This window comes from Athene cunicularia (genome assembly GCF_003259725.1).
Source record: "Athene cunicularia isolate RWA chromosome 2 unlocalized genomic scaffold, athCun1 chr2_part1, whole genome shotgun sequence".
In the NCBI taxonomy this organism is placed as follows: domain Eukaryota; kingdom Metazoa; phylum Chordata; class Aves; order Strigiformes; family Strigidae; genus Athene; species Athene cunicularia.
The window spans coordinates 131,809,011-131,830,970 of NW_020799095.1; the positions used below are offsets into that span (position 1 = coordinate 131,809,011).

A 21,960-nucleotide genomic window follows, 5' to 3' on the forward strand; every position below is an offset into this window, starting at 1 on the left:
TTGGTCTCCCTTCAATCAAGACCTTATTTTTTTTAGAAAAAAAAGTTATAATTCAAAGTGAGGGTAGTTCAATCCCTAATTGCATAAAGTGTGGTCAGTATCACCAGATACAGATGGCAAGTTGTCAATTCCAATTTTTAAACTTAGCTACTCAGCATCATAGTAGGTCTGCAACAGATAGTAAAGGACTTTTACTACAGTTTGTACATATGTCTGAAGTCTGTTCCACTGTTCATTATTTTAAAAAGCTATCAAATACAAACTATATATTCAAACTAAAGTTACACATTTTAATTTAAAAAGAGTCCTAAATATCCTTTTATCAGTTCAGTGATATTTCATTGAGTAATTTTTAACTCAAGCTACCTGAAAGATGTGAGAGGTGGCCCTTCACTTTCTGTCAATCCTATCTCTGCCAACAAGCTGCTTTTCAGTTGTGCTGCAAGATCATGGGCTGAAGGCCCTGGCTTTGAACTCTCAGATTCTTCTGTAGGCACATTTTGTTCCTCCCCTTCCTTCTTTTGCCGATTTTGCATGCTCATAACATTTTTTAAGTTGGCTGCATAAGACATTTTAGTTGGAAGAACCTAAATGAGGAGAAATAAAATTTAATTGCACTTTCAAATCAGGCTAGAAGGCTTTTTTGGGATATATAATTTTCAAACCACACAAAAGTGAGAACTGTAATTGACCTGTTAAAACATAATAACCTCAATCATTTCTACAAATACGAAAAAACATTTTCTCACTTTATGTTTGCATTTCATATGCTTGCCATTTAATGCTCAGTCTGGAGGCAAGTCAAATCTACTAGGCTACAGGGAGATTTATTTATTTTTAATCACAAATATATAATTGGCATTTCAAAATTAACTCAGAATTGTACTGCAGTCTATAAAAATTTCTAGAAATCTACTATAGATCAGTAATCATAAAGTTCCTACATTTTAAAAAAAAAAGCATACTTTCAAGTTTTCACACTGACTGGGCTTTTAAATTGTTATTCTGAAAGCTACTTAAGATTATATCTGAAAACATTAAAGTGTCTTTTTAAGGAATGACAATACTAGCTTAAATTAATTGTTTAAAATAATAAAACCTTTATATTTACCTCAAGACAGTTTCTATCCACTGTAACTTCCATTAAGCATTTCCCACTGTTGGCAGAAGATGAATACAGACCCTGACTGGGTCGGCCAAACAGATCTTCTTTGCGAGCATTTGGCTGAAAATTAACAAAAGCATTCTGGGTAAATAATATACTTCAGTTAGAAATGAAATAGAAAACTGCAGTTTTCCTCCACAACACTATCTCTGATGTCACCTGTAATAGATGGGGCTGGTCTGCCAGGGGGATAGCCTCTGCCAGAGGAACCTCAAACGGATTGGGTGGAATGCAACCGAGGAACGTCATAGAGTCTGATCGTCTGAAAAATGGATGGTTTTGGCCAGTCTCTGCTGGGAGGGAGTCATCATCTTTGTCATTGAGTGTAGCACCTAAATATGAAAGAAGATTTCCATTCAATTTTCAGTTATAAAAGCAAAGGATTTAAAATATCAAGAATTAATATGCTTTGTTCTTAGCTATCTGACTGGAGAAGCAACTCTGTAAATTTAATACTTCTACAAGATGATTCCACAAATCCTGTATTTTTATTAAGTTGCTTAGCCATCATTGTAATTATTTTTACTATAACTAACTTTACTGAACATGCACTCCTACACTATATATACTTTGTATAAAGTATACATTCTACCATTTTCTGTAGCAGTTTCATCAGACCAAAAAAATCAGTTTAACTCTGATTCAAATTTTAAATTCTGTCATTGTGCAGAATAATAAGTCAGGGTACAAATTCTGCAGTTTAGAGAGAAAGGAGACAAAAAGAGAGCCCTGAAATGAGAACATGCAATGGCAGAAGGAATTTGGTCAAGTAACAATGGTAAGGTCATCTTATGCAACTTTAATGTAACATATACAAGTAGAAAAACTTATTCAAAGTCTCAGCTAGCTAAAGGGGAAAAAACACTAAGTGTCTCATTTTGGCATACTACAGAAGTGTTTCTGTATACTAACTCTGATTGGTGTCATCATCATTTTCATGTTCTGAATCTTCATTGTCAAGACCAAGCTCCAAAAGTTCCCGAGTTCTTTAAAAAAAAAAAAAGTTAATCCTCTCAAAGAAAACATTACACAAAACATTTACATGTGTAGCAAACAATAAAAGCAAGAGTATAATCAGTAAGTGTACTTGAGAGCTATACATAACAAGAACGAATGAACTCTAAAAATCAAAGTACTTCTCATTACATACTCACTCATCACATTACTCAGTTACCCTTATAGCCATTAGGCCACCTACCACGTTTAATCTAAAAAGTTACAGCTGCAAGCAGTGATGGGTATGCTTTTTTTAAAGACTATGTCAATATAATAAACTCTAGGAACCCTGCATTAGTGAAAGAAATACGTAAGTGACTCCTATTCTAAAATTTACTGGTGTAGAATAAGCTTAGTCCTATAAAAATATTGTCAGTGATCACATTTCAGAAGGTAAGTCAGCAGAATGCATACTAAAGAAATGGATTTCACTGTATTATGAAAAGGATCAAGAACTTTGATTACTATTCATTTCTGGCAGTTTGTGCATTGTGAAATATATTCTGAAACTAGATGAAGATCAATAAAATTTTGCTTCATACAGGCAACTAAAATGTCATCTAACAGAAGCAACTGACTGAATTTGAACAACTCACCTTTAATTGAAAAGGTCTAGGCCTTCAGAGTTTTACAAGCATTTCATGGGAAATTTGCAATTCTCTGATGAACAGTTATTTGACAGATTTCAATATGTGAATTTTTGGGGACAAAGCAGATTCCAGAAGTATGTTATTGCCTGGAAAAGGCAATAACAGGCCACAGCTCTAACTACTCCAGTCAGCCAGCAAAAAACCTCAATCAGTTACTGTGTTAAGCCATCCCTACTTGTGAGGGAACTACTGTGCAAACATCTTCCGGTATACATTCTGAGGTGATAACAATGCTTATGTTACCAAGATATGTTGCATATAACACTGGAACTAAAGCAGCAATCCCATATATACCTAAAATATTGATACCTTGATACAGTTACTAAATTTGTAAAGAAAATTTGTAAAGAAAGGGAAAAGCCAAGTTCAACCTGTGATACTGAAAATTAGGGGCAGGAAAGGGGCAAACATTTGTATTTATTTAACTGTTGACTAGGACTGTTCAGGTACATTACCTCAAAACTTAGTAACAAATGGGAACAGATGGTGTAAAGTACCAACATGTGGACACTTCTATGATCATTATTTGCCATTTCAAATCAAAGAACATTTCTAAAAAAAAAAAATCTTAAAACATTTTCAAAAGTAATAAATGCACCTTGTAAAATGCTATAGTTGAAGAAGCAGGGATTTTCAACTTAAGGACATTTTCAGCTATTGATTTCCCTACTGTGCTTTAAAGTCTCAAATAGCCAGAACCAAATGGAAAAGAGAACTATTAAGCCCATCATACCAGACTTTGACATTTTCTCCCATGTCATTCTTAAAATGTTTGACAGAATTCTAAATAAGTTACCATGTTAAATGTGAGGAGCAGATTGCATTTTTCAGCTGAGAAATTGTCCTAAATACATCTTTTAGAGGCACTGTCATGGACTTAAAAATCAAATTCAAGTTCCACTGCTAAGGAAACTTTTTACAGCCATCACCATAAAAAGATTTGAATATGACACTGCAACAGGCTTATCAATCAAATATATATAAAGGTATATAATGTATGTACATTCTTTTCATAATCTGCATGTTACTACAGATACATTGAAGTATATATATTTATGAGTTGCTGAGTACCAATGCCAGCAACTGAAACAAAAGGGCATAGACCACTTTTGCAAAAGTTTTTGTTTCTATGAGTCAGTCTTGATACCTTTTACGTTCCAGCTGAGGAGTATCCAATGTTGTCTGTTGATTCATTGCTTTAATCCAATAAATAAGGGCTTGAAAAACATATGCTACATGCTTTAGTGAACAGACATCTAGAACAGGAAGAACATCCGAGTGCTCATCGTTGTGAGAACGCATCAAAGACAGTGCGTAGTTCAGAAAATCACCACGAGCTGACATCATTCCCTGACGAGCACTCAGTAGAGTAGCACGTCTAGTAAAAGAAAAGGATTGAATACAGAGAGATTAGGCATCGCAGTAGAACACACACACACACACACACATATATATATATATATATATATCTATCTCTATCTATCTATATATCTGTATACATATATTTCTATATTTGAAAAATGGATTTACAAACTCAAAAAGCCCCCCACACCAGCCAGTGTGATAACAGGAGTAACAATCACAGTCTTCTGCTTTACTATAGGCAGCTCAGATGCAGTATGTTAGAATGAGTTAATACTCGAGATAAATCTATCACAGACTAAAGCAAACAGTACCAACAACAAAGGAAGCCAACTTAAATCAAAACAGTGACTACACTGCTGCATTACAAAATTAGATTCCTAATATGTCAGTGAACAAGAAGATGAGACTGTAAAACTGGTAATTCATATCACATGCAGTAATCAATCTATTCTCATACCTTCGTCCTTCAAGTGTTCTTAAGCTGGCTTCCTCACGGGCTGTCATCCTTTCCCTTCTGGCTGAGTTCTGAGAAGCATGGAGAGGATGATTTGGATGCCCAGGATCACCAGCAGATGCTAACGCAGAACCGTAACGCAGCTGAGCTTCAGTAGAGTCCATGATACTAACCATCCAATTCCAAGTAGGAATTAGCTTTTCTTCTACATAATTCTACAGAAAAGGAAATTTAATGAGTTTTACAAACAACAGAACTAGATGATGAGAACACAATCTCAACATAAGCCTCCACCATGGCTTTTGCAGTTACACCAGATTCCCTACAAACAAAGAGTCTGTAAAACCACATTCAGGAATGACCAATGAACCGTTTCCAAAAGCTCTATTGTGGCTGATGATTTACTGCAGTGGTGTGCAGCTCTCATCACTTAATACCTTTGTGTCTGTAAAGCAATCTCACCATCCCTCTCTCTCTTTTGGGTTTCTCTTCTGCTCCTCAACTTATGACTACTCAGCATCTCCCAGGTGCACACATCTTGGGGATTCTGGTCCAATTTCTGACTTTCTAGTAGCTTTAACAGCCCTCATCATGCTATGGCATTCACCAGCCAGATCCTTCACCATTCTTCACCACTTGCAACTTACTCAGTGAAGACATTGAAGACCTATATAGAGAATTATGTCTGGATACAAACCTCTCCTGGTCAATCTTTTCTTCACCTGTTTCCAGTACTGGCTCCAGAGCTTGCTTTTCTTGCCATTTGCTAATTTCATTGACCTGCTGGGTTTTTTTTTAATCCAACATCACTCTGCTTTTTTCATTCCTCTAAATTCTGGTCTTCAAAAACACCAACTTTGAAGTTTCTTGTATGCACTAAACTAACAAAACACTGTCTCAATCCCATCTCTGTATCCAAATGAAACCTCTGCCGTCAAGCTTTCACATACAAATCTCTTGCTGCCTCAGATGGACAGCTCTCCTGTGCACTGATCTGGTAACCTTTGCAAAACATCTCTATGCAGTGGAGAGTATTTTTCCACTAAGAATCTCCTGAACAGAAACCAATTTTAGTCTCTTTCATAAACACAACTACGTCCTCTTATTTCTTTCCCTGCATGTCTCCCAATGTTTGATCCCAGAATATCCTTCTAACATCCCTCTCCCAAATCAGAAGCCTTTTACTTCCATCACACTGTGAAAACAGAGAGATAAAAATACTTTGTAGCTCAGTTACAAGTAAATATATTGTCGTCTGGTTTTCACATCCCAGCACACAGTACTGCTAACAGAAAACAGCATAACAATTTCTCGAGCTCCCCAAAGCAGCGGTATTATTCTGACAGCTGATTTTTGTACTAAATTCAGTACAGATTATTTTACTCTATAAACTATGCCCACATGCAAGTTGATACATACTTTCTGAACACATGAGGTTCTGTGAGAGATGAGAAACCAGGCCTCCGATAAACTAAGAAAAACAGCCTGGGAAAGCAAAAGTTGAGGCTGATCAAGAAATGCCTCAAACACTAGCAAGACAAAACTACGAGTCACAGGGTGCATTCTGTGGAGGTCGAAGCTCATAAGGCTGCCCAAATAACACAGGATGCAGCTGGAGGAGGGATCCCTGTGGAGACAGGACAGCCTTCCTCTGGGTCACCTGGGCAAATTTCAAGGGCCATCTGTCCGGTGAATGACCTTTGCTTCATTATCAATCATTTGCTTCATTATCCGTGAAATGTATATTAAAGTTAACACCCCTCAATATGCTAATGAAGGCTAACATGATCATGCTAATTACATCATCCCATGAAACACCTTACCCCTCCCCGTACATGGGATACGTAGGTATGTGTGTCAACGTAGGGGACGGACCCAAGGAAAGTGGGTATAAATCAAGGAGGGGGGAAGAAAGGGGGAGCCTTGGAGAGTGCAGTGAAGTGAAGAAGATGGCTGCCTCCTGGAACTGTTACCGGCAGGATCAGCACAGAACCAGACTGGTGATCTGTATTTCCCCATTCCCTCTCCCTCTTTTCCTTTTTCCATTAAGAAATGCAAGGCATGCTGTATTGCTTGCCACAACTTGCTATATACTTAGCCAATTACTGTGTGTTCAATTAGTACATTGTGGGTCGTTAATAAATGTTTGGACTTGGAGACTTGTTATCCACTTCAATTGGGGATTTGCGAATCTGAGTCACTTGTCCCCCTCGTCTGAGTGGGATGTGACACGTTTCTTCTGTGTTGTTAGTCTCTGAAATGTCTTTCTATACATGCCAGATACCAGTCTTCCCTTTCACATATTTTCTCTAAAGATGCATTTTACATACACTTTCAAAAACTACAGTCAAGAACACTGTACCAAAAAATATGTACGTAACAGGGAAAGGATGATCACGTCCCTGAAAGAAGGGACAGCACACAGTATGTTTACCCATACAAATCTTTCATCTTATTTAATTATTTCACCGTTATTAACTTTCTTCTTTTATAGACTCAACAGTTCATGTCAAAAAGAACAGGGCAAAAGATCTCTAGTAGAGATCACTAGTATCTCTAAAGCAGTCAAGGCTGAATTAACTATTAATTAGATACCAGTCAGATTTAGTTAAAAAAAAAAAAAACAAACTGAAATTTTTTGTTTGAAAGAATGTATGTATAGGAAATATGAACAATTTAACAGAATTAGTAACTCCAGCTACTTCTGCCACACTATCTCTCATATGAGGAAAGGTTGAGAGAGCTGGGACAGTTTAGACTCAAGAAACAAACTCAGGAGAACCTTATCAGTGTGTATAAATACCTGGTAAAAAATATAAAGTGTACAGAGCCAGACTCTTCTCAGTGACATCCAATGAATGGACAAGAGGCAACAGGTACAAACTGAAATACTTGGAAAGTACATTTAAACTCAAGAAAAACGTTTTTTAGTATAAGAGTTGTCAAACATTAACAGGTTGCCCAGATCAGCTGTGGAGTCTCCATACTTGGAGATATTCAAAACTTAACTGGACACAGTCCTGAACAGCCTTATCCTGTTGACCCCACAGGGAATTTGGACTAGACATTCTTCAGAGGTCACTTTCAACCTCAACAATTCTGTGATTTTACCTAAAAAAACCCAACTATACTGAAATTGTTTTTCTACAGAGATTTGGATGTTCTTACCTGCAAGTTAACTGCATCCTGGTACGTTAGCTTCACTGCAGCTGGGATCTGGGAGTATACTAAATGATTGTACTTGGGAATCAGACCCATCAGATCAGATATCTGTCGTATCACAATACTGTATGCTCTTGCTAAACTGCTTGCAGATGTTAAATAGCTGCTTGCATTGCTGGCTTCAAGTGCTGCAGCTGCTGCTGCAGCACTCGTACTGATGGTACCACTCCGACGTAGGTTTGATGGATCAATGTAAATCAAGCCTGCTGAACTTGCTAAACATAAAAGAAGATATGACGTTAACAGATTTCTTTAACCTTTGCTACATATTTTCTGTATTGACTGATATAATTAACATTCCTAGAAATAAACTTGTATGTATTACTGACATCACAACTGTAACTAGCAAAAAATTACAAGCTACAGTAAGCATCATCATAACTTAAAATGAAGGATCTGTTACCATTCTTTTTTAAATTAAAAACAGAACTGCAACAGCCAAGACTGGTCAGCACTGTCCTAAAAGAAGCAGGTAAGATTTCTTCCTTACGAGATCAAACAAAACCAAAGGAACGAAGACAAGAGTTAAATGACATTCATGCATGCATTTTACTCAGACTTGCCTGCTGGGGCTGACGTACTAGAAGGAGCAGTGCTAGTAGTCCTTTGGTTTTGGGTATTACGTACAGCCCATTGCATGGAACGGGGAGCTTGGGCAGCACCATTGGCATGTGAGCTATTTGTGGTTCGCTCCAGAGGCTCATCAAGCATGAAGGTCTCCTGCTCTATGTCATCACTCTGACTGCTGCTGCTATCAGAGTCACTGGAATCATTTGACTGAGAGTCATCTTCAGAAAAAAATGCTGGAACACTGCTAGCTCCTGTTGAAGAAAACAAACAAATAAAACAGTAACCAATAACTCCATGTCTGCGCACATATACATGTATTATGTCAGCATTATAAACTTTTTCCATGAGAAGAAACTATATGTACTAAAAAGGTTCAAGTACCACTACTGAAAATTAATAAATTATCCTTTTAAACTGATAATTTTCCATAGGTTCCACAAAAGAGCAGTAAGATTACTTCATTTCAAAAGATAAATTAAGAAATAATTTGATTTTTAAGTTCTTCAGATTCTGCTCCCAGGCATTTAATTCTAAAAATTATGCTTCCAAACTGGACAGCAGAGCAGTTGCTTCCAAAAAACCTTTTGAATGTTTGGTCAGGTTTTGTGTTTTGTTTTAAACCATATCTAACCTCTACACTAAAAACGAGTGAAAACATTTTATTTCACTTCATAGGAGTGAAGGGTAATCTCTTGATAACACATGCAGAATCTCCATAAAATAAAAAAAAAGGATAGGCCACATCTTAGTGCATCTCCTTGTCCAAAAAGTCTGCACAGTACCTTACAAACACAGGCAAAGGGAAAGCCAAGGAAAAAAACAGGAAATGTGGGGAAGTCAGAGGTGGGAGGGAAGAAGATGGGTGAAGAGAAAAAAAATCAGAAAAGAGAAAATAAGATTACAAGAGAAAGGTATTTGTTAAAATGTCATAACCAAGTAATTCTCACTCTAACCGATCTAGTTGTGAAGTAATTTGTCCAGTATACCTCTGGAGTGCTGGATGCACTCCAGATCCAAAGGCAAAGAATAATATTTTTAATGTGAAGCCAGTTCTGCCCTTGTTAAAACCATATTCAATCACTGACACATTTCTTTTTCCTGTACAACTTAATCCTAATATCTAAATTTAAACAGCTAGATCAAATACAAGATGATGTGGTGTACCTGCTTCTGACCCAGCAGTAGCTGCAGTGACAACACTTCGGCGTCCGCTAGCATTGTCCTGATTACTGTGGTTACTCTCACTGTCACTTTCTGTTTCAGCAGCAGCTAGCAAATCCAACTCCATATCACTGCCTGTAGAAACAATACAAAAAACCTCATGTTTAGAAAGAGAAAAAAAAAAAATAGAATGACTGTAGTGACTCATATAAGATATTAAATAAAATCCAAAGCCTCTTACTACAGCAGAAGTTAATGGATATGCAGGGAGAGGTCATATAAGCAGCATAACATTCAGCAGTACTTGGAAGCATATTTCCTTCTTTTCCAGCAATTAGTAACTCCTTACCTGCTCACTCTGTACTGCACATACACATTCAACACACACACACTCCAACCCCCAAGCCCCCCAAAATTAAGACTTTAAGCACTCAGAATTAGTCACTCAAGCCAGAAAACTCAACTCTTCATGCACATGTATTAGGACAATTAACCACATGCTGTTTCAGATGAATATCTAAGTAATACCTGAAAACTAAAAATAGAATAAAATAAAAATCTAGTTAAAAATACAGGTTCTATTAAAGTTTAAATTTTGAGAATTAAATGTGCTGAATACTCAGCAAATCAAACAGTTTACCTGTACTATAAATATGTTGACTGAAAACACAAGGCACATTACAGTGAAGGTTTGGGGTGTTTTAAATAACTTTGGGCTGTCTAATCCCAAACTAATTCATACAAGACAAGTAATATTAATGGAAATAAATTTCATGGATAATGGATTAATTTTGTCTACAAAATACTGAATTGTAATTTAATATTTTGTGATTAGTTTGAAAACAAGCTCACCATGATTCAGATCCCTTTTAAGAACACATTGACTATAACGATTATTCTATTATTAACTGCACAAGAGTTAGGCTATTTTTTTAGTCCTTCAAGTAGTTTCTGTCAACAATATTTTACAGAAGTAAATACACAAGGCAAAACAGATATTGTTAACCAAGCATATAACAACATTTGTTTAGGGTTTTTTTAATTCTTTGGTACTTAATATTTTCTCCTCATGAAGAAAGAAAAGAATAAAAATGTTCATGTACTTGTCTACTATGAGTTATTTATAATTTTACTCATCTTCTTTTGTAAGATACATAGTCTGAAACGCTTGGATTCTCCCTACCCATGCAAGTCTCCCCCAGTCATTATCATTGGTGACTCCAAAGATGCCTTTTGTTTTTGATGCACTGATTGTTCATCCAAGCAGTAATGTGCATGATGTACATTATACGTACCATCTTCATCATGCTCGTCATGCTGCCCTTCTGTTTCAGCATTTTCTTCACCATGTTCTTCCTGTTCATCATGATGATCTTCTTCACCAGCCACCCCTTCAACTACCTCAACCTGGAAAGAGCATTGTAATTTTATTCTAGAATATCTTCCATATCAGAGATAATCTATGTATTTTCAAAAACTCAATGCTAAGAAACAAAAAAACCCCACATCTAAGAAAGATGACCTTACAACTGAATTGATGTGAATAGAAAATGAACTTACAGTAGTTGTAGGTGGTTTGCACAGTCCACAATACTGTGGAAAAAAAATCAGGCCCACAAATAAAACACAGCTTTGGACATTAGATTTTAATGCTGAAAGGGCAAAACTGACTATAAAAAACTTAGAACTAGTTTCTTAATATTGAAGAGCTACCACCCTGGTAAAAGACCCTCTAGTTCTCTAATACAACCTATGTAACCATCTGCTGAAAGACCTATAAACTTTTTTTAACAGGGTGTTATAATATAGTGTAAGTTTATATATAAAGGAAGTAGCAGATGTATTTATTAGTATTCCAAATCATACTGTAGTTCTGCCAAAAACAAGGCACTCAGTATACTCTGGAATGACTAAATATTGCTGTGTACAAAACAACGATTACAAAGCTCTGTTAAAACAAAATGCTTATGTCATGGTAGGAATTCATGAAATACTACTCAGTAACTTTTGCAAATTGGAGGTCTTGATGCATGGATTTCTGGTTCAGACATGAAAGCACGTGTTAATGCATTAGGTGCCATACTGAGAAGATAAAAAGAAAACTCACCTCTTCCACATCTGCTGAAACAATATCATCTTGTTCTTCATCCCTGCCACGAACTGGCTGTGACTGGCTGATTCGTCTTTGCTGAGGATTCCTTATGATGTAGGATGACTGAGATTGACTAGAACTTTAATAAAATAAAAAAAAAGTAGTTTGGACCTCTGGATGTCTCTATGAACCTAAATTACTGTAGAAAACTGTCAGTAGGAAAGTACTTCCAAAATGCTTAGCCAAAATAAGAAGCCTCATCATACTTCTGTTAACAAAAAACTAACAAAAACCCCTAAAACAAATCCACCAAGTTTTGAAAACAAAAAATAGTGAGCTTTAGTGAATTTTACCTGCTAGACTGATCAGATGATGGTCTGGGTGGCAGAGGCTCCACAGAAAACAGTTCCTCACTTCCCTGCATGGCATCTATACTAGTACTAGCAAGAGTAAAGGGTGCTGTAGGACGTGCAATTCCCATCCTGACTGGAATAATTAGAGATTCTGCTACATTGCACAACTCTTCAACAGCATAGGGCAACAATGCCTGGAATACACGTTTACATTTTCCAATTGGCTGTGGAATAAAATTGCTAGAGAAAAAACATACAGAAAAATAAAGGTCAAACATGTCCTTTATTCAAAAAAAACTTTATGGTGGTATCAACTTTTTTTTCTAAGTCAAACAATTCTCGTTAACAGATACATACATTTGTGTATGTACAGTAACAATATGCACAGCTATTCAAGACAGTTAAAACCACTTATCATTCAATAATTAAAGATTAAGGCTGGATATCTAAATCTACTATTGACAACCACAGATTGTAATTTTAACATGTTAAAAAACTCTACTTCCAAAAATCCTAACATTTTAAAAGGAAAGGTTCAATATGAGCATGTAAGTTTAACAAATATTGTATTAAAAAGCTACAAAACATACCCATAGCTATTGCACAATCTTGAGGTTTGCACCTTTCCACACAATGCTGCCTACAGACCGCAAATTAATATAGATATTTCTACCTGCTGTTGATTTGTATCAACTCATTTGATAAAAGAGAATAAATATTTAAATAAAAAAACCTCAAACCGCCACAACCAACACACACACATGCCCCCCACCACTTACTTTTTCTTTTTGGAGGAAGCCATTTCCACACTAAGAATGACAAACACTCTTGCTACAGAACGCAGGAATCTCATTGTAACAGCAATAGCTTCTTCTCTGCGACCTGGCGTATACTTGTTTTGTAATTCCTTTACCAGAGTACCCAGTAAAGTATCTAAGAGCTGCAGAAACAGGTCATTACAACCGAATAATGGTGTGTAATGCAGAAGCACGAAACAAGACAGATTAAGATTCAAAGGGAGACCACAGTCACAACACTATAAATTCACAAGAACACAACCAACTTGAAATTATTTTCAAATTAGTCTCCAAGACTATCACCTGAGATACACTATAATATCAGATTATTCAGAAAATCTTGGCTAAGAGTGCTTACCAAAATGTCTGCTGTACATTTGACAATAAGGCAGTGTGTAAAACAGTCCAAGCGAATAGTTCCACTTTGCTGATTAAGGTAAACTTGTTCTTCAGGCAGAAGATGACCTATCCTACTGCTTGCACTAAGACTTGGAAAAAACAGAAAGAAAGAAAATAAATTTTATTTAAGTCAGCAGGTCTCAAATACCAGATCAAACTTTAAATTGACAGCTCTGTGTAAATACACACGGGTCTTTATTTTCCTGGGAGCCAAACATGATCATGGACTTCAGTGCATTCCAGTCCTGCAAAACACGTTCCAAAGCAAGCTGGGCAAAACGAGGAGGTTCTAAATCATGATCAGGCATATCAGAATCTAAAGAGACAGAAAAATCAATGTAAGAAAGAGGTACTGAAACATGGAATTTGCCATTTATTTTACTGAAACAGCTCTTACCCTCAGGATTTGCAGTTTTACGATTACGATCTTCCCTAATTCTAGGTGGTCTGTACTGGCAGTGTTCCACAGTTTGCCTGGCAACTGTCTGTACTAAAAACAGCAGCAGATGTTCTCCCCTGTAATGAAAAATTGATTAGTGGTAATACGATATACCACATATTTAAAAACAATAAACATTATTCTGCCCTAGTCATTGCAAATACGAACTTGCCTGCTATTTGGCATGGTAACAAGATTTGTGGTGGTAAGCAGGCGGTAAAGGAGATCAAGGCGAGCAGACTTTTGTCCAGCAATTAATGTTTTACATTTGCACTTTTCCCAGCAATCACAGTAGGCTGTTGGAGATGTTCGTTTGAGCCTACAAGAAATAGAAAAGGTGAGCTGCAACACTCCTCAGTAATACCCCCAATACTTTCTACACAGGCTGAGGGTGTCAGTGTACACATTAAGATTCCTGCTACAGTTTTTTATTTATTACAGTAGCAAGATGCCAGAACTAGCCTAGAAGAAAAATGCAGTTTATGTGTGGCAACACTTGACATTTGTTATTCTTGTTTCCTACACTCGTTTTGAGGGCAGTTTCACAATGGAGTTTTTTCATAGTGCCTTACTAAAACTCATCCCAGACCATTTAGCCTTCCTCAAAATAGCCTCCAGCCAAGAAAGTTAAGTTGAAATTCCTCACGGCATGCAGTAAAATCTCATTAATTGTTACAATGCTGAGAATATCTTTATAATTGTATCTGTTAGCTTATTATAGCTAGGAATTAATGCTGTAACATTTACACCCTGTAAGAGTGGTACAAAACATCTACGGCTTCAAAGCTTTGGCCAGGTTGATCAAAGGCATCTTGACTGTTCATCTGACTGCTTGCTCACTTTTCCCTTTACAGTTGATTTTAGAGATTAATATGCTACACTTCTTTCTGAAAGTTTACAAGAATGATCTGTCATCAGGATTCACTGGCTTCAGAAAACTCCTGGAGGCACCCAAAATGAAAATGTTAGATATATTATTCTTAGAATATTAAGCACTTTGAGGGTGTCAGAATTACTCATGTCCTCTGAATTCTATGAAGTGAAAAGTATAAGACTACTTCATGTTACTCTTCCAATTCTGACCCATAAAACTTACAGAGCAGAAAGAAAAGGAGATATTTTAAATATTGTATTAATCTGTTCTCTAATATCTGAGCACTTCAACCAAGGAAAAAACCCTATTAACTATGAATAAACAAATTAAACCACAAAATACTGATTGAACACAATACTTACTTGCAGTCATGTCCTTTGTGACAGACCCTTGCACATTCTGTGCAACAACAAAGTGATTCCAATAGGCCGCATGTTCGGCATTCAAATATATCCTAAAAAATATTTACCAAAAACATTATGTATCTCACAGCCTTTCAGGTTATAATAAAATTGCACTTGTTCAAACTGATGCTTTCACTTAGAAATCAATTCTAGAAAGTGAAATTTTATCGTTAGAATATTCAGTGTTTTCAAACAGCTGTTTCCATCAAAATTATTGCCAAAGCTAGCCAAAGGGGAAAAGCCACACCCATAACCAACCATATTCTGACCAACACAGCCAGCTTTGAGATTACAAAGCAATCAGGGGATGCAGTAACTATCAGATTTAAAATAATGCAACTTTAAAAATTACATTAGTAGACTTAACACAACACATGGTTGAAACACATTCCTATTTAATGTATAAAGGAAAAAAAAAAGAAAAAGCGCCTTACTTGGTTAATATGCTCTGCACCCGTCCATGTAAAACTGCATGTATCATTACAACACAAAACATACAAAGGAGAGTCATCTGGATTTGTACCAGAAGGACAAACCATTCCCATAAACACATCATCTTCTTTTTCGCTGGAAGTTGCTTCAGCTGAAAGAACAATAGAATACTAGTGTTAAAAACAACCTCAAAAAAATAACAAAACCCCACCAACAGAACCCATACTTGACAGACATTTGCCATTACAAAATCCCATACAGAAACATAAGCTTGAATAAAATTTGCCACTGTTTTTTGAGAAAGCTTTCTGCTTTTTTATAGAAGCTTTCTGCTATTTTTTATAGAAGCTGCTGCAAATTCCTGACTGAAATATACAGCCACCAACTCTTCCCCAGTTTTAAATTCACTGACATTCTAATCAATTCAGTGAATCACCATTTTGAAGGATTGAAAAATAACTTATGGGCAATATTCTTATAAGGAATACACACAGTCCTACAGACCATGTAATATCACAGTTCTAATCTGCTTAAGTTTCTCCTTAAATTCAACTTCATGTATTTCTCTTAAACAACTAAATGCCAACATCAAAAGAGAGTCACAAAATGTGTCTGTATAGAAGTCTTTTCAGGAATGGACCTATCTTGGCATATTGCTTTATCATACCATTTTTTTCCAGTTCAAAGAAAGAAGTTCTAGGTGATACCTTTGTGCTACTGAAAAATAGTACCTTAATACACTGATGTTTGCAAAGCAATGAAATGCTGAAAAAACTATAAAAAACACAGAAGTGATAATGTTCATAGAAATATATTGTAATGTACACACTGCAAAAGAGAAAGATACTCTATAATAGAAAGATTTCCAGAACATGCAGCAATATACAGTGTTTTGGAAAGAGGTGTTTAACGACCATTGCCAGTTGCCAAGCACCTGGAATGTCACACACACAAAAAAGCACTGTCAATAATGAATCTACACACATGCCAAACTTTAGAAGGAAAACGCATGCTAATAATTACTGAAACTGGTGTACCTTTAGCAATTTTTTGTGCAGTTTCTAGAATTGTAATTGCAGCAGGATAGGCCCTGCCACTAACTGCTGACATAAATGGTGTCATGCCTCTTGCATCCCTAGGGGAAAAAAAACAACAGATAAATCAAAACACACTGAAATTTTTTGTTGTAACAGGAGAGGTAGGAAACAAATAAATGAAAGCTTAGTACTGCTAACCTTGTGCAAACAGAAAATCCACACAGTGAATATGCACTCTTTTATTTGTTTTACTTTTGTTAAATAGACCTAATTTTAAGAGATGGCAGGACACAGATACAGCCAATATTCTAACATTCGCTATTTTAACTAATGTGCCTTTAATAGGGAAGAATCCATATGAAAATCCTTACTTAGCTGACAGCAGTTCTCGAAGATAAGGTTGTAAAACAACACTATCACATAGTAATTTCAGTATGAAATGAGCATTTGCCTTCCGATCCTTTGATTCCACTACAGATGGTTCAGTAGAAGGACCTATAATGAGAAAAAAAAACAATTGCAGAGAAACAGTTTTTCCTGAAAAAATGGCTACCTACTGAAAGCAAATGAGTGTTTCACTGGGGTGATTAATCAGTAGTTTGACTATTCAGTGGCTTGCCAGTTTCAGCAACATTTCACTGAAGTACTGTAAATTTTGGTTCCAAATTACATTCTGAAATACAGACGGTAATCCCTATTTCATACTGATTACCATATTTTTTACGTATTTGTCATTCCCAGGTAAAAATAATTTTTACATAATACTCAGCATGGTGCTTCATTTACTGTCTGCACACTTGTGAAATTCTGCTTCAATCCAATCTTCATCTAATAAGAGGCATTTTCATATGCAGAAAGTCTGTGCAAGCAAAAACAGCTTTTGAGATAATTCTCCTTCTAAGGCATAATCAGATAAGCAGCAGGTCCTCACCTGGTATCGTGGAAGTGCTAGGTCCTTGGCCGGTGCCAGTCGCTGCTGTGGTAAGAGATCCCACAGCGGGGGCCAGGATAAAATCAATGTCACCATCTTTCAGTAAACAGAACAGCAGGATGTATATCAATACATAAAAACATCCCTAACAACATGCTCTTTCTGCAGTGTCTAATACACTGCAGGTTTTCTGTATTTAATTGGTACTCTTTCCTACAAACGGCCACATTCCTAAATTAGTAATGTAACTCAACATTACAAAACACACTTCACAGAAGTTTGACACCGGCATTGAAGACATATATGGATTTAAGTACAGCTGTTAAGTCTTCAGTAAACTCTTAAAGCTACCTCAAGGACCTCTTCCTACCTCCATGACATATATTTCAGTCTCATGTTAAAAGCCATCAGTTCCTTTATGAAATCTCTCATTCTACAGTCTAAGTAATACATGAGCAGACTTACCTGGATCCATTGCAGGAGGATCTGGAACCCAGCTGGGAGGAGCTATCGGTGGAGAAACTGGGTCCTGGTGATCACTTGATGAAGCACCAGCTTCATGTCTTCCCAATCCAGCAGCTCTCAAGGATCTTCTCATCATTTCTCTTAATCTCAAACTGAATACAAAACCCAGGTAAAAATACTGTCTCATTTTCATTTATAATTAGAACATTTTAAAGCAGAATTTCACCCTGAAAAAGGAAACCAAACTCCTATCATCTCCATTTTTCTTCAACATGAAGAGTAAGCAAAGAGGTATTTTTCATTCCTGTATTTCATTTTGTTGCAACAGAATATAATGACCTTGGAAAAAGAGTCAGCCAGCTCTGTATTAAGACAGATTTGAGCCCAGAACACATCTCTAGTCACCAGAGCACTGTCTTTTGGAAGGAGCAGCAGCTGATGGGTATTATTACCACTATCTGACATTCTTTTTACCCCCAAATTCACTGAAGGGGTGTTAAGCTTATGTGAGGATTTGCTCATTGCTGCTGTTTTTCTGAAATCTAACTGCAATGAAAAAATAAAAATGGGGCTTGAAAAAATATCTTTGAAAGGAGTTATTTATTTAATGTTATTTAACATGAAAGCACGACTTTACTGAGGACAGTCAGTAACCAATTTCAAGAAATTCTGTATCATCTTATTAGAGGGAAAGGCAGTAGGAATAAGGCTGAAGCCAAAGAACCTACTGTGATACAAAAAAAAAAAGAGGTACAAACATAAAGGTGGTTTTGGTATTATTTTTTAAATGCACTTTCTCTTAAGAGTAATGTCTCCTGCAGAATGGGAAAGGGAAACTTCAACTCCTACCTTAATCTCCCACATCAAAAAGATCACGGTGATGAGGACTATAGCTTGGGAAGGATAAAGACAATTGCTTTGACTGCAGAGCTAAGTAAAAAAACCTATGGCCTCATCCAGAGTGCTCTGACTGACTAGAACTCAGTACATATGCTTAAGTGAAATCTGACTTTAAACTAGCAGTAGAATACATTCTTAAACTAGACTGATGGAAAGAATTAACGAAAGACTGGTAATTAACGTGGAAACTGGCATACAGAAAACAAGAAGAAACCATTAGTCACTTCACCTTCTGCTGCTTGATGATCCTGCCCGATTTCCTGGACCATTACTTGACACAACAGAGATTGCATTTGCAATAGCTTCCACAGCCGAAAGCCTTTCAGCAAATGTATTCCTTTCAGAGCGCTCTGCTTCTGAGAAATTAAGAAGTGTTAGTGCCAAAATTTCACTTGGGAAAATAAGGAAGGAGTATAAAATATGAAATGTTACCAATCATAAAATGTTCCCTGCATTTATATTTTTTAAGATTTAGAGGGACTGAGTAGGTTCATATACAAATTTTTATTTTGGACAAGCTTACCCATGGTTCTGACTAGGTTTGGTTTCTAAAAGGCCATCAAGGAAGGAAATTAAAGGTACTTGATTTCCAGAACAAGCTTTCAGTATCATCAAGAGACAAGTAGCTATCACACAGCTGATTCCAGACAATTATTGACTCAAAGATTCAAAAGTAATGACAACCAAAAAACCCAGAACACCACAAAAAAAACCCAAGCCACCACACCACAATGAGCAGCTGTGAACAACAATGCAAAGTTGTGGGCTTGTAAGATACACAGTACTTATGAGCATGCTTAGGAAAACTGTGTTATGAGTATAATAAGGAGCACAGTAAGTTTACATCAAAAACAATGAGCATTTTTTCTAACATCTAAAACCCTAAGCACCATTAACTCCTAAAGGTCCTAGTCATAGTGAGGACTCAATTGTGACAAGTGCTATACAGAACATAAAAAATTGCCTAGCTGTACAGTTATAGTACAACTTGAAGCAGCCACTGAATCAAAGACCTAATGTAGATGTATTTATCTGCAAGACAAATGCACAGTTAAAGCAGTAATATCAGCTATACAAGGTTTGCACAGTAAGAGTCATTGCTGTTTTAGGAGTTACTGACAATTAAAGATTGCATTGCCACTATGTAGTAAATTATGAATCACTACAGCCATGGATCCAGAAAGAACTGAAAGAGAAGCCACTTTCAGCATGATACAGGCCAGGAGAGAGGCAAATTTCCTTTCAACAGAGTGGAAGACAATTTTTTTTGTACAAAATAAAAGGAAAATGTGTATTTCTGAATAAATACAAAATTTCCTTAAAGCTACTGATTATTCTTTCAGGACATGTTTTAAAGTTGCTATGGCTAGTGTTCGCTTTCTATTTAAAGGCTTTTCAAACTGACAGTCACCATCCTCTGCATGCATGTTTTCTCCACTGACAGTACAAAGACCTGGATAATTCCCCCCCTTTTTCTTTTATTTTTTAAACAAGAATGTACTATTAATACCTTTAACTTTGAGTTCATAAACTAGGATAATTCAGTGGTGTTTTTCAGCTTCTATAGTATGTTTATTCTTTAGATCTTTCAACTCATTACTACCTGAAGTGGCAAAGATATTAGGTTTTGCTTATTCTCAAGCATGTGCAGGTTTCTTAGACAAAAATCACCTACTACCCACAGCAGATGATTATCAAGCACTTAGCAGAATATTACTCGTGTCCCTAGTTCTATACTAGTTGACCTGTAGTTGTAAATGAATTATCATTGTATTTGTGCTGTACTCCTTTCTAAGATCCACTAGTCCTTTTAACACATGACCCATGACATAGTACTTCTGGACCCCTCATACAGGGGGTCACAGCTCTTGAGAGTGCTTCCTCAAGCAATACAGAGCTGTACTATACTAGACAACCATTCTCTGCAACAGAAAGATTTCACCTGTCCATGGTTCCACAGTAAACCATACTGAATTTTCGCTGTTCCACTTAGAAAGTTAGAATTCATTTTTGAAGACCCATCAATTGTAAATGCCCTGGCTCTAATTGTAACTTACTGTTCTGCTGTCTAAAGAAATCTGCCCCAACTCTGTAGAAAAAACTCGGTTTGTAGGTGTTCAGTAGTTATCCAAAATTTAGTACTATAACTTTTTTGACTTCACATGCTTTGGACATCTCTTTTGGACCTCCCTTCTCCCAGATCCTTTATACTGGCCAGACTGAGGAGGTATCAAATCAGAGAAACACAGCAGTCTTCCCCCAGCTTTTCAGGTCTGGGGCCACTTTTCCTGCAATTCATTTACTCAATACTGCAGGAGCTATGGCTAAACAAGGCACAGGATCTGAGAACAAAAAAAGCTTATCCCTACCCTCAATATTCCCTTTCTGGCACCTAAGAAGGAATCTATATGAAGATGAGTGAAGACTCTCAGGCAGGTACTAGCTGGGAAAGGGCAGTATGGTCTGTAATTGTTAAGGTACATTGTATCCAGAGTCTAGAATTGAGGTCTTTACTCCTAAATCAAACTTCTTTTACAGTTTAACAGACGGCTGTATAACTCAGAGACAGTAACATTAATCAACACTGCCCTCCAGATGATGCACAGAAAATAAGCTTGTCATAATATCTATCACTAACAGTTACAGTGGAAAGCGAATGTGATTTGAATCCAAAGATATGAATCCCCTTTCAAAACAACTTTTGGGAGGGGAAAGAGAGAGGCAGAGGGGTGTTAAAAGTCTATCAGGTTCATGTTTTTAATTTTTCAGAAAGTTAAATTACATCCAAATGAAGTTACTGAAAAAAATGACAAGGTTGCAAAGACAAGCACTCAAATTAGGAAAAGTCAGATTAAGTTTGCCCATGCATCCTTATTTCACAGCTTCCTTGTATGGTTATAGTAAAACAATCTTCAGTTACACAGCTGGGTTTTGTTTGTTTTGGGTTGTTTTTTTTATTTTGTTTTTTGTGCCCCCCCCTCCCCTGCAACAAGACCCCTGCCTCAATCAGTGCACAGGATGGACGACACACTAACGATGAAGGGTTGTACAATGAACAAGCTGTTTATGCCTTGTTTGCTGCAACATTTGAAAGACATGTAGTAAGGCAGCAACAGCTTGGCAAGAGAGGGGGAAGCATTGTCTTGTGTCTAATGCCACTGAACATCGCTTTGGAGAACTGGAACCTATTTCTGCCACATCTAACAGCACACAGAATTTTGTGAAACTAATTTTTTCAGATAATCATGATACAT

At 36.6% G+C, this 21,960-nt stretch overlaps 1 protein-coding gene across 1 annotated transcript in view; it reads right to left on the reverse strand.

The window, feature by feature from the left end:
• UBR5 (ubiquitin protein ligase E3 component n-recognin 5) overlaps positions 1-21,960 on the reverse strand; it is a 77,347-nt gene that overhangs the window by 12,351 nt on the left and 43,036 nt on the right. Inside the window, exons 24-47 of the mRNA XM_026841504.1 lie at positions 18,936-19,062; positions 17,807-17,958; positions 17,342-17,437; positions 16,782-16,905; positions 16,411-16,508; positions 15,376-15,524; positions 14,900-14,991; positions 13,836-13,982; positions 13,622-13,740; positions 13,414-13,540; positions 13,184-13,313; positions 12,808-12,968; positions 12,029-12,268; positions 11,691-11,814; positions 10,879-10,990; positions 9,587-9,718; positions 8,416-8,673; positions 7,799-8,067; positions 4,634-4,845; positions 3,959-4,189; positions 2,078-2,151; positions 1,325-1,497; positions 1,112-1,225; positions 367-587 (exon numbers count right to left, since the gene is read on the reverse strand). Coding sequence (XP_026697305.1) covers positions 367-587; positions 1,112-1,225; positions 1,325-1,497; positions 2,078-2,151; positions 3,959-4,189; positions 4,634-4,845; positions 7,799-8,067; positions 8,416-8,673; positions 9,587-9,718; positions 10,879-10,990; positions 11,691-11,814; positions 12,029-12,268; positions 12,808-12,968; positions 13,184-13,313; positions 13,414-13,540; positions 13,622-13,740; positions 13,836-13,982; positions 14,900-14,991; positions 15,376-15,524; positions 16,411-16,508; positions 16,782-16,905; positions 17,342-17,437; positions 17,807-17,958; positions 18,936-19,062 — 3,682 coding nt within the window. The remainder of the gene's footprint in view (positions 1-366; positions 588-1,111; positions 1,226-1,324; positions 1,498-2,077; positions 2,152-3,958; positions 4,190-4,633; positions 4,846-7,798; positions 8,068-8,415; positions 8,674-9,586; positions 9,719-10,878; positions 10,991-11,690; positions 11,815-12,028; positions 12,269-12,807; positions 12,969-13,183; positions 13,314-13,413; positions 13,541-13,621; positions 13,741-13,835; positions 13,983-14,899; positions 14,992-15,375; positions 15,525-16,410; positions 16,509-16,781; positions 16,906-17,341; positions 17,438-17,806; positions 17,959-18,935; positions 19,063-21,960) is intronic.